Source organism: Platichthys flesus, chromosome 24, assembly GCF_949316205.1.
Source record: "Platichthys flesus chromosome 24, fPlaFle2.1, whole genome shotgun sequence".
Classification (NCBI taxonomy): Eukaryota; Metazoa; Chordata; class Actinopteri; order Pleuronectiformes; family Pleuronectidae; genus Platichthys; species Platichthys flesus.
Window position 1 is genome coordinate 7,484,240 of NC_084968.1, and position 17,220 is coordinate 7,501,459.

At 42.0% G+C, this 17,220-nt stretch overlaps 1 protein-coding gene across 1 annotated transcript in view; it reads left to right on the top strand.

The window, feature by feature from the left end:
* Positions 1 to 17,220, top strand: part of LOC133949941 (collagen alpha-1(XXV) chain) — a 145,946-nt gene that overhangs the window by 61,098 nt on the left and 67,628 nt on the right. Inside the window, exon 3 of the mRNA XM_062384044.1 lies at positions 15,523 to 15,567. Coding sequence (XP_062240028.1) covers positions 15,523 to 15,567 — 45 coding nt within the window. The remainder of the gene's footprint in view (positions 1 to 15,522; positions 15,568 to 17,220) is intronic.

The window sequence follows — 17,220 nt, forward strand, 5'->3', positions numbered from 1 at the left end:
GTCAGGAATTTTACCCCTCAATATAATCTGAACATACAGTGTATGTATTATCCATTGAACATTCTTCTTTACCTTCTTGCTCCGGTTCAGCAGCTCTGTGGTCTGACCTGTGAGCTGCCCACTAAAACCACATCAGTCCTCTATCAGGCCGCCGAGAGGCTCCACTGCAGCACTCGGGGTTTACGTGTGTTTTGCTCAGGGAACTTTGAAATGAGTTATCGTGGGAGGGTACAGGGTTTCATTTCTGCCGTATTTTCAGACAGTGGAGGACTTAAACTGAGAGCATTTTATTTATTTTCATACCCTAGGACCTTACTTGAATGCTTATTAAAGTACCTTTATAAAATAAACCATATATATGTTACTGTAGACTTATGTAATATATAAAAAAGGGGGGAGAGTGTTTATTCCTAGGCAGCCACTGCCATGCCTCAGAGCTGAGGCGCTGGCCAGTTGTTGGCATGGCTGCGGCTTCTCCTGCTGAAATCCTTCAGGATCAAACCCCGTAATGAGAACAGTGTGTCGGGATGAGGAGCCGGGGCCCCTCCACCGGCTTTCCTGTGGCCGTCTCACCACCTGAAACCACAGGTCAGGATTACAAATTATCCCGAGAGGATCACCCCCCTCCTCCGCCCCCTCCCTTTGACCTCTGACCTGGTCAGTGTGACTGACACGTCGGGAGGAAACATGATGCAGTGGTACTTTGCCTGAGCGCTCTCAAAACACGCCGTGTTGTCTTTTGCTGCGGGACTTCAAGGGATCGTGAAAAATCTCCTCCAGTTATTTTCCATGTGGCATTGTGTTACCGCATCTGGCATTTCTTTGTTAATCACAGAAAAGAGTCCTCCAGCCCTCAGGTGTCACATGTGATTTGTGTTTTTGATTTTATTTTTTGTTATTACACAAGCTTGAGGCCATCATTCCTGTATTTAACAACCTTATTCGGCACCAAATATTTCGGTTGATTCAATTACGCCAATGCTTTTCCTCATATTACGTCAAGCTCTCCAAAACTTTTGATTATATTTGCATGGTGGCGTGTGCCCTGCGTTTGATGTTTCTCCGAGCATGAAAACTGTGGTTCACGCTCTTTTGCCGTTGGTTTTGCTCACAGCACTTTTGGGCCTTCGGTGCTGTGGTGACGTCAAAGTCACAGCTGGGATACGAAGGCTTCTGATGCTATATGCTTTCTATAGGCTCTTTATTGTGTCTGCGTCAGAGGAGAGGCTGTGATTTGAAATGACAAATTGTGGCTGCACAGAGCCCTATGTGCTGGACCATTTATTGGCCGGGGACTCCTTGGATTTGTGTTGCCACCATAACCAGTGTTGAGGAGGTTACCTGTATGTGTTGTGTTAACACGGTTGGTGTTTGCACCACCACCGTCAGCATCAGCGATAACTGTTTCATTCTAGGGACATCATTCCTTTGGGACTTTTTTCGTTATGGGACTGAGAATTTAAGTTGATTCACTGAGTTTATCAGATTATTGGGGTTTTGAGGGAATTATTTATTCCTACAAAAAACTTTCCATTATATCTTTAAGAAAGGTGAATTGTTTCAATGCAACAGAATCACAATTCAGTTGGGCAACACATGTCCTCACTCCACTCAAAGTGAAAGAGCAGCATTTTGGATTCAGCATATGCGTGAGTCCAGGTTTTAGCTCGAGGGGTGATAGGAAGTGGATTTTTGAAATCTTTGGACAGAGTTAAGCTTGCTCTGACCCTGTAGTCCCAGTTATACTGCTAAGCTCACTATAGCTTCTCTTTATGTAGCTGTGCCTTCACATGCTCCTCAGAAAGTGCTGTTTCCCCGAGTTGTAAAGTAGTTGTTCTGACTTCCTTGTGTTCATGGGCTTTGAGGTGTGAATGCGGACGAAAACCAAACATCTTGTTTTTATGGGTTCAGAGGGTTTAACACCATTCCAGTATTTGCATATTGGTTCAACAAGCTTATAAAAAATTGAAAACAAGTGAAACATTTAACAAGTTCAGATTCGAAGCCACTATTTAGAGCTGATTTCATATTAATATTTGAATTGGTTTATATGTGATGGTGTCAGCAACTCAAAGAAATGAGAATGCATATTTCTCAAAATATCACCAAACTATTTTTAATAGGAACTTCTTTGCCACAAGGGTGGAAAGAATGTAAGAATTGCAGTTGCCTGATATTGAGGCAAACTTTTTGTAGAAATCCTTCCATGTTTGACCTTTTAGCTCGAGCAGTAAAGTGCGTAGGTTTGTGCGTAATTTCCATGCAACAACATTCTGCTGTTTTATTTGAAACAACGCAAGCACAGGGGATAAACTTTTATACCTGTTTATAAGGCTCCCCTGACTGAATGCAGTGAAGTAGCTTTTACACCATGTTCTGCAGTAAAAATGAACAAGGTGGTATATAAAGCTTGTTGTTGTCGGCCATGACTCAGCTCCGGAGGAAGGTTCTGCTCAGAACTGTGATTGCTTTGTAAAAAAAAAAAATTACCCTAATTAAGGGGAATTAATGGCTCGCAAAAGTAAGTGAAAGTGCAGCGGTTGTGTGTATTTGTGTTGTTTTTTAGTTTTTTTCAAAGGAAAGATTGACAGAGGTTGGGATAAAAGAGATCCTGGTTCATTTGCAGGGGATTTTGGCTTTCTCACATTCATTTCCACTTGGAGTTGCCCTTCAGCTAGATGATTAGTATTCTCACTTTTTCTTACAAGCCATTATTGTGAGTCCTCGTGGTATGTTTACCATATTCTGTGGTCTGAAATAATCTCTAATAAGTGTGTTTCGTTTTCATTTACTTACTTTGGAACCGTCCTTTGGAAACCGGAATTCAGGATGCACATGTCTTAGAGCGTTGCAGAGGGCTTCCCTGGGTTTGGGAAAATAAACTCGCCTATGGCTGACTCCCAGTGAGTCCAGGGCTGACGGCCCAGTGATGACACCTTATTTTCGTTTCCACTCAGGACCCATGAAGGTCTGGAAGACACTTGCAGCATGCAGCATTCCTGCAGCGCTCATCTACGCCGTTTGTTTAAGGTCTTAGAGAAGTTGTTATATGATGGTGCACATGATGTGTTTGAGACATGTGCGTGCAGATACAGAAATCCTCCATCTCTATCCTGCCAGCTCTTTCACCCACTTTGCATGCTGTATAGGCCTGTGGGAGGCAGACGATCAGTTATTTGGATATCCAGATGCCGCTGCTGGAAACTGTACACCTACCTGTCCCAGTGGAGCATCGACCTCCCGTCTCAGCCTGTCATCACCCACTGTTCTGCTGAGAGGAGGCCTCTCCACATGCTAGACTTTATATGGATAATATCACAGTTGATGTGACACGCTGCGCCCTTGTTTTTATGATTTGTTGGATTGAAAATCAAAAGTTTGGATTTCATCCTTTGGCAGCCTGTGCCCAGCAGGGGGCTACATTGGCAGGCACGAGAGTTTAGACTCCAGTGGAGCATCTTCATTTTGATGACGTTCTCGTTTCAGACTTGAATTGCTCTGGCTCGTCCTCGTTCTCTCAAGTGAAACGAATGAAAAGATCGCCACGCTGTCACTTAACATCCAGTGCTCCCTGCTGGAGTTTAACATCTGGAACATCTGCCCTGACCGAGGAGTTTTATATGAACCCATGAATTCAACAACTTCACGCAACAGATTCAAAAACACGGCTCTCGACTTTCCACTTTGCTCTTAAATCTTTCATCCCTCTATTCTACGATGAAACCCCTATCACTCCTCCTCCTCCTCCTCCTCCTCCTCCTCCTGCAGCTCACAGCCTCTCTATCAAACATTTTTCCTCTGCTGTTGACAAGATAGGGTATCTATGACACAAGAGCCTGCGTCGGTCACGCTTGCATGCTCAAAGCGGCGCAGGAATAATCCAACATGGGTCACGCAATGCTCAAGTAAACACCGGCCGAAGACCACCGAGGCGGGCTGATAAGTGGAGAGATAATGAAAGCAAAGCCCTCGGGAGTAAGAGTGATAGAGATACAGTTGTGAGTCCGAGGGAAAAACAATATTTTACTAAAAACCGTAGAGGGAAGATGAAAGGGGAAGCCTTAGTGAAGCTCAATGATGAGAAACAACTTTTAATAAACCGTCAGCGAAGCCGAATTAATATGAGAAAATTTGACTTAACCACCACGCCTTATATATAAGTGACATTCTGTTGTTCATTCTAGAGCAAACCGTAGGTCAATATGTCCAAACCAGGACCCACAACCAATAAACCATTGAGAGTTTGTCTCACTTTGACGGAGCGTTTCCATTTTAACTGGCACAGCTTTGTCCGGAGCCGTGTGCTGTAAATCACTTCACGTGCACCACTCATCCAGTCAAATGTGTGAATTGCACACCGAGCACTCCGACCATATCCAACCCACAGTCTGTGGACAGACGAGAGAGACGGTGCGAGTCTGAGAGAAGCAAAGGGAAACAACTTCACATGGCATGAAACTTAATCTACACTTTTATTACAATTTCTTTTTAAAAATTAAGCACTTGTTAGTTCTTTACTTGACATGAGAAATGTGTATTTATTTTGTAATGGTATTCTCATAAAAAAAACTTGCAGTTCAATGTGAAAATGGACAATATATATTCCATGATACATATTATTGTTATTTTGATGAATCTCATATGTAGTGGTAGTATTATCTGCATGTCAATTATGTATTTTCTAATTTAGCCATATTTGGGTCTAGGCTTTAAAACAACCCGCCTCCTTGAATATTACAAAATATATAAAAAAAAATTATAAGAATCCTCAGTATGTGACTAATTAAATAAATTAAAAAAATACAGAAATCAGGGGGAAACAGCTTGATTATGGATGAAAATACAGTCATTGTTGTGCAGGATTAGTTATTCAGGCAGATAGTTCTGTATGCCAGTCTATAAAAATAGTTGAGGATTGTTCTAACAAATTTGACTGGAGCACAGTTGGCTCTTTTCCAGTGGCTTCGTCTTTGTTGAGGAACTGCGATGCCTGCCCTTGAACAGTTCGGGCCCCTGCGGTCCACATTGTTTGGCCCCCGCTTCTCTAAATCCATCCGCACACGCACCACAGACACATCGGCACATGGTGAACGCTAGCTCGCACACGCCTGCCGCTGATAAGGTCAGCCAGCAGTCATCTCATCCGTGTGCAGCAGGTATAGAGTTACACGTGATCTGGACGTGACATCCCATAGGCCAAAGGAGTCTTTTACACAGATAAAGTATTTCATTTGAACTTGAACAGGAGGAAGGGATCGTTTAATGCTAATCGTGCGCTGTACGTCCCATTTGGCGTCCCACGGTGGACCATTTCATCCAGTGACCATAAATGCTCCCGCAACTATTTCGAGAAACTCTAGCGCCCAGAGGACACACAGAGGAGAAGGCGTGGACGCGTCACACACACCCACATGGGTCTATGTGATACTACGCGTGTCACCATAAGTATGCTTGGTGCAATATTCACTCCACACACACCCTCGGTAAGCTTCAAAAGCATCTCCTGGCCGATCCCCAGGAAAGAGTCACTGTGCGTCCATGTCATCTGAACGTTTTTTTCTGGAGTCAAATTTCCAAAAGGATACATCAGGACTTCAGCAGCCTGAAGGATCAAATCAGCTCATGTTGTATAACTACTACATGTAGCATACTTGAGGTGTATTTGCTGGCATCTGCACCTCAGAGTTCCATGGTCTAATTAAAGCTATTGATTGATTAGCAGCATACTCAGACCAGAAGCTTAAATCAATCCCTGACTGTTGCGATAATCAGGCTGAGGTTGCTTTCCCCTTGTGTGTATATGTTGAGTGGGTTTATTAACTTTTGGTCAGTGTGTGCCTGTGATATTGTTCTTTGCAAAAATCGCATTTGTCGCCGGACCTTTAGATTCTCTCATTTCTGTTGCCGTCTCTGTATTCTGTGTTTTGTCACAAATATTCGATTCGGTTTTTCGATGCCAAGGTATAACATGGTTAACAACCAAAAGAAGCCATTACTTTCCACTGTGTGTCACACTCCAGCCAGGCCATGCCAAGCTGGGCTCATCCTGGTGTTTTCCCCTTTTCATTTACAACACATAAAGCCTTTGTATTTTTCTCAAATTTTTTCTAAAAGCTGATAAAGTTACCAAAAGATTAACACTCCTTCAAATGCAAGCAAGCGTTTCAAGAAAGTTCCGCAGCGAGGCTTTCTGATAGAGCCGTCAGGATGGCCGCCCGCGCCAATACAACTCGCTGCATAAGGCGAACGGGACTCGGCAAATCGATTGGCTTATTACTGATCTCCCCTCATCAGGGAGTGTGTTCTGCTTCCATCACGACCGCAGTCAGGACTGCAGGGAGAATAATTGCAGTGCGCGGGGTGGTTCTCAAGTATCCCGGCACTCGGGCCTTTGCCAGAGGAAAACACATTGATCTCTGAAGGTGATGAAAAGGCTCTCGCAAAGGCCCTGCTTCCACCTCAGCAGCGTTCCAGCGCCGACACTGAACCAGAACAAAAGCAGAGATGATCCATGCATGTCAGCCGGGCGTACTTGTATTTATGTCGTTTGTCTTCTCCGGGTGTGCATATGTGCACGTTTATGCCTTAGAGTGCATCTTTAAAAAAGGTGTAAGAGACGACCCTGCAGGACTGTCGCTACTCAAACGCATGGGTAAAAACTTTGTCTGCTGGGCAAGTCTACTTTCCTCTTGTGGCGGCAGCACGAGAAAGATGCATATTTAATACTAGTATCAATCTGCTTGAAACGTGTAAATGGAGCCTTCAGTCATGAGTCCTTGAATACCAGTGGGTTAATTTGTGATTTAATGAACCGATAACTGGGACCAACACACACGCATACCCATTAAAAATTGCCATAATCATCAGGAAGGGGTGGACAAATGAATACATTCAACATTGATAACAACATCCTCTGACCACTGCAGGAACACAACAACACTTGCAGCAGGCAATGCAATGCATCATTAACTTTTTTTTCTTCTCTCTTTTAAATTTAATCAGTGGCTGCTTTCTGCGTGATAATGGATGGCGCTTCGTGTAATTACTTTCTGATTCCTGCCGGGTGATGTCTTGGGACTATGTGACATTAACAAGTGTCTTGTAGGTTGTGGAATTGGCTTTTAACGTAATGGCGAACAACACTGGCGCGGACTCGTGAGCGATCAGACTGATCAGGACGCTGTGTTTTGACGACGCCTCGTAATTGAAAACTGCAGAAGTGAGTTTCATTAGGGTTTCGCACGGCTGGTGTCACTGTTCATTATCCCTCAGGACTATTTGTCGTGTTTAATTCAGCCCCTAATTAGGGAGATGTCGGACGCTTTACGGCTTTTATACAAATCTGTAAACACACGTCTATCTACACATCATGAAAGATTTATTTCATTGACAAAAACAAAAAAAGATCATAGTTTAAAGAAGATGGGAGAGATGACAGCTTCCGGGAAGTGAAGCTAAAGTGCCTCAATTTTTGGCTGGCTGATGTATAGGTCTTAAATCTCTCTCAAAGATGGTTACCGTCATGTTAGTTGTCTTACCACCCTGATGCATGTTCAAACGTTTATCTTTCCAATAAGTGCTTGGATAGGAAATGACACTGACTCATTATTGGTCAAGCACATGTATCGGTGGGACCTCGCTACTCAGGCTCACTTCCCTGATCGCTGAGGTGCAAACTACAGCTCCAAATATGTAAGATGGTGGGGTTTGTATATTTTGGCTTCATTTCATAATACAGTGTATAATTTAAATCAACTATGTGTGTGTGCACAGAGAACACAGTACAAGAGCTTATGTGGAGACAAAATGTGTGGACCAAAAAAACATACGATGAGTATAATGTAAAAATCCGACACAATGGTCTCTCTTATGGGCAACAGATTAAATATAATTGCCAAGAACTATTTAGGAAATGGCTGCAATCATCATATTTTTTCAGGAAATGGTTGCATTGCAGTTAAGCGCAGTTGGAAATCAGGATAATGAAGATATAGGCCACAGGCTCAAGGAATAATGTGAGATATCCTTTAGTACTTTGCTTTTCGAGGTCGGTTTGGGATTCAAATGTGAACCTGGGGAAAATTAAAATACCCCTCTGAAATCTTCTGGAGAATTTTCTGTTTATTTTGTATTGTCAAAACCCTTTGTGGCAACAGAGAACTGCATTTAACACTAAGGGCTGGTGGCCCAGCGCTATTTAGCATGGTTTGGAAATTGTTCTACTAGTCTATTTAACGATGCACAAGTTATTTTTGGCTTGATAATCCAAACAGAGTGGCTGTCATTTAAAGGCAGCTGAAACAAAGTTGATAATAAGGTTGCTCTTAGAAATGGCTTAGCATTATATGCTAACCATGCTGTATCAGATTGCAGCCATTGGGAAACATCCTATTTCCATGAGCTGAACTTCCATTGACACAAGTAAAGCTAGTATATAACACATTTTTGCATTTAGAAGCTAGAATAGCACTCGGTAGAGCAGGTACCTCACCCATGGCCCAACAGTCCCCTTATGAATCCACATTTCAATTTGCTAGATAGGGATTTTTATTTTTATATCTGTAGCACATTGCAAAGTCATAGATATCAATCCCCTTATCATGCCTGTTTAGAAAAATAATCTGAATCCATACATTTTAATGAGAAATATTGTTACCACAATATTGAATTGATTCAGTGGGAAACGCTGAATCAGTGCAGCTTTGGGCTGCTTTTTAACACAACCTAAAGTGGACGGCCGACAAAGTTGTGACCGCAGTTAAACGGTTGCTCTTAAATAAAAAACTCTTTCTCTGTCTTCATCTGTTCTTGAATCGTAAGAGTCTGAGGAAGTTAAGGAAACAATGGAAGAGAGTCAGTCAGAGTACAGCAGGGCCGACCCTTCCGGAGCCAGTTCGCCAGGTCACAAGTTGAAAAGGGACTTTCCTGTGTTTTTTCAAAAATATCTTATAGAGATCTCAAGAGGATTCTAAAGTTAAACACAGTTCACCTCTTTATCTCATTGTGCTGTTATCTGTTGACTGTGTGACCTTCCCAAGTTTTCAATTGGGCCTTTGTGCTGGTTGGGTTTTAAAGTTCAACCTCTGTAATCGCAGAGAACTGAGAGGTCAGAACAGTAGTTCATTAAACTGCACATGCACTAGATGAGCTAAATGTGGACCACACATGTCTGCGAGGGCTTTGTGCTGCTGCTCGTCTTCCTCCCACTGTTCAAAGACAAACAGAATTGGGTTAGATTAATTGGAGACTCTAAGACTAAGTTCAGACAGCGGGCCCAAGTGGCCAGAATCTATTTCTTTCCCCTCTTTGTGACCCAGATCGGACTTTTTTATGTACACAACGTGCTGCGTGGGACGTGTTGTTGTTCTTCTGTGCATTTTCCCCCACATCTTGCCCAATGTCAGCCCAATGGGATTGGCTCCGGGACCCGTGTGCTCCTCAAAGGATAAGTGGTGTAGATATTTAATGGATGGGAAAAGATCATGTTGATTTGCTCTTCTCCTTTCCTTTTCTCCCTCTTCCTCAGCCACTAGTTGCCAAGTCACTTTACTTCCTGTACCTGTCTCTTCAAATTAAAAGTGCTCTGCAGAGTCGCGAGACATTGCAGTGGCAAGCTCCTTATCTGAAATGGTGGAGGTGGAAAAAGTTTGTACTGACTGCACTGGATTAAAAGTTATCCTGAGCACTTTTGTTTATTGAGATAAGTAAAACCACAGACCGAACAAATGTATCATATCATGTGTATTTTAGTATAGATATTTTTTCTTAGCTTTTTTCTATGTGTTTGAAGAAGTGCTCTTGTTCCATAGTTGTAGTGGTGAGGCTCTGTGTTTGAAGCTTGACAACAAAACACATCCCTCTGAAGATGAGGAGAACATTGACATCCAAGGATGAGGCTGATTGTAAAATTGTGGTCATCCTTTTTCATTTTTCCCCCCTTGGACAGTGAACATATTGTTCCTCGAATTAGAATTTAATGCATTGATTTATTCATTGTCATGCTGAGTAATACTGATCTTGGATCAGAACGAGCATCCCCTCTGCCAGGCTTTTTCCACAAAAATGTACTTGTACAATAACAAATGATTGTACAGTAGAAAGCCAGGTTTTGTGCAGCTTTGGTTCCGTTGACCTGGATACCCAAGTGCTGCCAGGTTGAATAAACGCATCCATCCGTGTTGTGGTATTAAATTGACTATATTAAAGTCTGTTTCAAACTGTCCTGAAGCCTTGTCAAGACATTAATCAACATAGAAATATTCTGCACACTTCACCTTACTAAACTCCAATAGTTTACAAGCCAGTTAGAGTCTTTCTTACTGGATATGTTTCACTGCTGATTTTGGAATTTTGACATCAGTCCGATTATATTGAATAGGCCGCATATTTTAAATTATTCTAAATACAATTTACAGCAGAACAAGTTGCTGCTGTGACAGCCACCATCACTTATTCCGACATTTTAAACAAAGGATTGAAAGCGTTTTATCAAAATGGCTGCGGAACATTTCGAGAACCATATCACCGTTGCACATTTGTTATTTCCCAGTAGAGGCTGCTTCTACCCTCGTCGTAAAATTAACCATAGCTTAACCAAACACCGGCGAAGCAATTTCATGTCAGTTCCTAAAAACATTGGCTCCGGACCTATAGTGCAGCCATGACATTTCCCCCCAAACATTCATGGAGGGCATTGTATTTTTATGACTCATATATAAACAGCCAGGTCAGCAGTGCTCTTGGCATTCATAGAATAGGCCGGCTGTTTACGATTCAAGGGGAAAAATAGTTTTAACCATGGAAACTGTTGTAGCTGAATGAATCAAACGTGGAATTATTTTCATGTTTGGCACTAAGTGTGATCTCCAGACATTTGTTGCATGTTCCTGAAGGCAGCCTTTCTTACCTTCGTGATGTGTGTGATTATAAAGTTAAGTTTCCGTGATGCATACACTGCAATGGTTCACAAAAAGAAAAGTGCACTTGGCTGTCCTCCTCCTCGGATTATTTTATGATATTTGCACAAAGAAAACACAGCAATTGTCTTTCAATTCGCATTTGAACTCGGATGATGCACACGCCAAATACATCTGCATTTCCTCGCTTTACCCATGAAAGGTGCTGTTGAGTCTGCACAGAAATGTAAAGCCACCCCTCCTCAAACCTGATTCACTTTGGAGGGTGGAGCTGTTACCCTGTTTGCTAGTTTTGGCAGAGGGCTGACTTTTATTTTAAAGGATGGCTGTATTGCATAGCAAGTAAGGGTCTGAGTGGTCTGATTATGTATATCAAGCTCAATTCCTCTAAATGAGTTTGGGCCCCGGCTGGTTCACATAAATCGGATTGATTTTAAGGAACAAGAGAAATATGGCAGTGTGGTGGTGTTAACTGTTCTGGGCTAATCAGTATTTTATGGATGATGGGTTGGGGTAAAGCACAATTTTGCCTCAAATACATGTAGTATAAATGTAGAGAAGTTTATTATGTCAAGCAATGCATAACATTGAAATAATGTTGTAATGAAGAACATGAGCATAAGTATTCAAAAACAATACACCCATGGCTTAGAACAGCGTGTTTCACAATGCTGCCAATGACATGGGAATCCGTTGTGCCAAATAGCATTAAAATTACTTCTGCTGTGTATTTTGGACCAAAGACATTCTGTGGTATTGTAGAAATCTCACGGTGTTTGGTTATTCCTTTAAAAAAGGTGGGGAAATGAATCAATTCTGAGACTTTAAAGCATTGTGCTGATGGTTTCATGCTGCTCTTAGAGCTAACTTGGTGCCATTCAAGTCACAGGCTATTACCATCGTATTCACAGACACATGACTTTTGAGAAGAAACACGATTCATTGTGTCAGTGTGCCAACTTCAACTTTTTTAAATTTGCTTGAATATGAATGACCTTGACTGGAGAGTGTCAAAGAGACACTTTAAGATGTGTTGAGCTGTGAGATTTGACAGTCTCCTGTAGTCCACATGTAAATGTAGTTTCGTACTCTGGTTATAGCCCCCGGTGTTCATTGCTTTGATCTAATTAAGCACAATAACATACTTTCAACTTTCCCATCAACCTGAAAGTTAGCCTACTTTAATTTGCTAATTCGCTCTAATTAGGCAAATGGGAATTTCATTAGTTTCTGCAGTGAATTAGTCATAAGCAAGTTTTTACAAATTAAAACCTTAAGATGAGCTAGTTGAAGAGTTAAAGGATCATGAAAGACAGTCCACACAATGTAATATGATTGAGTTCTAGCTTCAGCAGGAGGTGAAGTCAGGGGATCAGCACATCATTAGAAAACAAGGTCTGGAACCATGAATGTCTGTTCCTTGGCAACCCATCCAAGAGTTGTAGAGGGATTTGAGTCTGGATCAAAGTTTGGGGGGGGGGGGGGGCAACCAACCAACACAACCAGCGCTGCCATCTTAATACCTGCACTGCTGGCTGGCCAATAGAAAAGCCAAACAGCATTTACTTTAATGACTTTTCTCTCTGGTTCTGCATTATAAAAATAGCTTTCCACTGCCTATTTTCTAAAATTCAAAAGCCACCAAATTACAAAATGGAAAAAAAATACCACATATATGTATCAGCACAGGGTCCATTTTATTTGGAATGCCAAAAGACTTTCCATGAACATTAAGTTCACTTTCATAGTCAAAATCTGTGAAAAACTTGAGCAGGTTTCAACCGATTGCTTATAGTTTTTTACCCTCATCATGGACTTTCATGCCGCATTCTTTGAAACCACTGATTCAATACTTGGGGTACTGGGAAAAAATGTCAGGCCAATACAGTGTTTTCGAGAAGGAACAGGCATTTCTATGACAGGCAGCTGAATATCAATCAGCGTCTAATAACCACGTTCGAGGCCTGTTCCTTTCATTTATAAGTTCTTTCAATGCTCGGTTTTGTCCTAATTGATTGAAAAACAACTTTCTTGACAGGGCCCAATGGGCTTTTGCAAAGTTTTCCTTCGACTTGTGTTTCATAAACTGAAATGTCATAGCGTTTGTGTTGGCCTTGCTTTTGTTGTCCTTCGATGTTGCTGGTACAGCTCGGTTGTATGGGAGTCTCTCCTTACAGTCTATAATCAGAATGAAAAATATTGTCATGAATATTGTGAATCCAGATGATATCTGAAAATGATGCGGGGTATTTTGTCTGGACCAGATACTCCCATGTGGATAATGTTTTCTCAGCAGCTGTCAGAAATATACCATAATATCAGGAGGATGTTGTATCATCGCTTGAACAAAATATTCCTCTCAAAGGTGTCGGGTGTCATTTCAAAGTGAGCAATAATAACGCAACTGCCAAGCGCAGTAAACCCCCTTGTGTTTCTTTTCAAACCTTAAAAAACAAACCTATGGGGAAAGCTGGGTTGATGTGAGCCATAGTAAAGTGAGAGTCAAACTCCACCTGTGGTTACATACTTTAAACTGCGCTTGGACCCCTCTCTGGCAGCGCCTGACATTATCCTGGATGCTGTCCAAAGGGAGCATGGTCGGAGGGTGAACTGGAGCCAAACAGTGGGATCAAATCGAGGTCTAAGAATCATACGATGGGTTGTGTAACATAATCTTGCATTTTGCACCCCAGTAACACATCTGGAGTATCATAAATCAGCCCAACGCTGTATTAAAGGGATTGTTTCGTCTTTATTTTACTCTTTGCTTTGTCCCTTTTAGTTTATTTTCCCTTAAGAGGGATGGAGATAACAAAGCTTAGAGAGGAGAAATGGAAGCATATGGAAAGGAACGTTAATAAGAAGAATGTGCTCCTTTTACATTCATTGTGAAGGAGATTACAAAATAAATGTTATACATGTATATAAAGGGTTGATGAAGAAGAAACAAAGATATCAGAATGTGTATACATACACTGTGTGTGTGTGTATAAATGCATACATATACAGTTTGTGTGTGTGTATATATATATACACATGCACATGTGAAAATTTTTATTTTCAAGTGATAAGTACAAACTATTGAATATGATTATGGAATATGAAGATGTGTGTATATATATATATTACCCATATATATATATATATTCATACATACAGATAAAGTATATATGCAGAAATAACCCAAGATTATCATATACTGTGGTGTTTTCAAATCAAACATTTGAAGTCAAAGTATTTTAATATTTTATTACATATTCACTTAAACTCAATTAGAGTCCCCCACATTGAAAAAAGAAACTGTTCACTTTAGAAAATACTTATTTGAGTTCATTGAAGTACACGTTATATGAACACACTTGAAACTTTATTTGTGTGTTATCAGATTATTAATTATTTTTTCAGTTCTATTATTCCATTGTACCCCTTTAGTTTTTTTTATTATACGCAGGGGTTGGACGTCAGGTTTTTGGGACGAGCAGTTCATCTGAGTGTGTTTTATATTTTGACTCCTGTTTTTTAGCTGCAGGTCAGTGTCACAAAGTCATTCCTCCAGGCGATTAATGTTGAGCCCTGTGGTCTATTCATAAACTTTCTCCAATCCCATTACTTGACTCTAATTATCTTGTACACTCTTTCATGATGGAAAAAAAGCTATTCTTTGCCAGTGCGGGGGTCAAAAGAAGTTTGAAAAGGATTTGCATAATAACTCTTCACAGTGTTGTTGCTGCCTGAAATTGGATCTGGTTATTTTCTGTAACGCACAACCAGATGGAAAAGTTTTGTCCTCTCGGTTGCATTGACTTCCAATCTCTTTGATCCTGACAGCTGCTTTAATGTCGGGGGGGAAAGTGCAATTTAGCTTTTCATATATTACCAATTCCATTGCAAGTTGACAAGGCTTCCTCAGAGGTGGAGAGAGCTTGTGCACCACTGTGAAACCGTATGACAAGATCCCAGCTTTTAATTTTCAGCTAGACTAAAAGTCATGGCCTCACCCTTTCGGATAAATTGTGAATGTGCTCGGTTTTATTAGCAGCCGAGAGCAAACAAAATGCCAGAGCCTGAAAATGTGTCTCCTGCTGCCAACCTCAGGAAAGGACTTCATGGGTTGCGAGGAGGAGGAGGAGGAGGAGGTCATTCTTGGAGAGATGCTCCCAATTTCCAATGTTTTTTATTTATTTTTTAGCTGAGAACTACCTGTACACAAAACAGACCAGTCAAGTTGTCCACATGTAAAACCCGACAAAGCATGTAATTACTTTACTCTTCCAGCTGAGCTTCAGCAGATTGAGGAAAATGGCAAAAAGGGAAAACACGTCTCGATAAACAAATTAAAAAAGCAGAGCATCTGTGCCGAAAGGAAAATCTGAGAAGAGAAATACACACGTTTGTGTGTGTGTTCCCTTTTTTCTTGGAGTCAAAATACTTAATGATCCTTGAGATTCAGAAGTGTTTGCATTCCAAATACAATATTTCTCTGCAGCCTTTCCTCCTCCTTCTGCTCAGTGGTTTGACTGAGTGAATGCTCGTAGAATAAGAAACAGACAAAAACACGGAGACAATCAAATAACCAAGTAAAATTTATTATCTCCCTTTTTTGCAGGACCTCCGGGAAAGCGAGGAAGAAGAGGCCGCGATGGAGAACCTGGTAAGTGCATTTGTGTGTCTGTTTGTGTGCGTTTGTGTTTGTGGCCAAAGATCACTGTTTAGAAACGTTTAAGGAATAATTCAGTAGGACAACAGCAAATCATGCTGGGCTTACAATCATGTAAAAGTACACTGTATATCTTTGGAGGCCAAAAAAGGTTATAGATGTGTAATTTGTGGTTCCTGTGGTTTCGCTGTTCACTCGGATTGTTTCAGCTTTAGTCGCTATTGAAGCACTCGATTTTCACGAGAAAAACCAGGAGAGACAGTGAAAGTTGGAGAAAGTCAAAGCGATGCCCAACCTTGTCGAGGTGATGACGACCGTGTCGAAACGTTGAGACATTCCAACCGTTCGGTGCCGATCCCAGACATGATGTAGTTATATTCAGGGGGACACACAATTCGCGTTTGTTGGTTTTCGCATAAATTTTGCAACAAGTGTTCCGAGCGCACTCAGGATTTCCGTCCTCCCCTCCCTCCCGCCCACACGCTCTCCTGAGTTGACTCAACAAACTTGGCCCAGCGGGGGCCTGGAGTGTCCAGGAGAAGGACGTGCTGTGCAGCGACGCTCCCACAGACGGAGAGTGTTGCCGCAAATGGAATTAGCAGCGAGAACGTGTACTCGGCAGGGAGCTGTGGCCGCTCACCTGATGGAGGGTGGTGGCCTTCCTGTGCGGTGCGGCAGAGCGCGGCGAAACGCTGTGGCACAAAAGCACTGCTCTTGTAGAGAGAAATGAGGGGGACGGGCTACAGGAGCAGTTTGGTTTCACAGCCCAAGAACCAAACAGTGTGTCTGTCAGGGGAGATATATGACTGTTGGTTTTTTAAGATGCAGCCTCTACTTAAATCAGTTGAGGTCGTGCTATTGGGGAATCAACAATTCCTTCATTTTCCTCCCAGGTTTGATTTTGCCAAATTAGTTTGGGATCCCGTCTGGGGACACATTCAGCGTGGCTCCCTGCTCTTTCTCTCTCTCTCTCTCTCTCTCTCTCTCTCTCTCTCTCTCTCTCTCTCTCTCTCTCTCTTCTCTCTCTCTCTCTCTCTCTCTCTCTCTCTCTCTCTCTCTCACATGCTGCAGCAACAAACAGATTCTGAAAGCCGCGGCGGAGTAGAGAATTAGAAATCAAATGACAGAAAAGACAACAGTTCAATGATCCGGTCGGCTGCGCATCTGAAACGCCGCCAGGCTTTGTTTATGCAGCGCTCAACTTTCCAATAAACATCCACCGCGCCAGACTGTTTTCAAACGGCACCATTGTGCAAAGACAGTTTGCTCATTCTCCTGGCGGCCAGAGTGAATGTGGAGAACGTGAATGGCTTCCTCATGACAAATCAATCGGAAACGAGCAAACAATCATAGCCACTCCAAATATCTGGACTGCAGAGGCGCAGTGTCTGTCAAGGGCGGACAATAGGAAACAATTGGGTAGACAGGCCTCACCATTCTGTTTAATAACCCAAATTACAGCGCTGAACGAGGCCATTGGCAATATCCGACAGATTTGGCTCAGGTTTGTCGAACAGAAATAGTGCTTGTTAGGACTGTTTTATGTTAATGTCATGAAGTCAAGCAGCTTTTATCAGCACGTTCACTGGTTCTGCAAAAGCATTTAGATAGCATTACAAAAGCAATGCCTTACAGAGTGTAATTCAA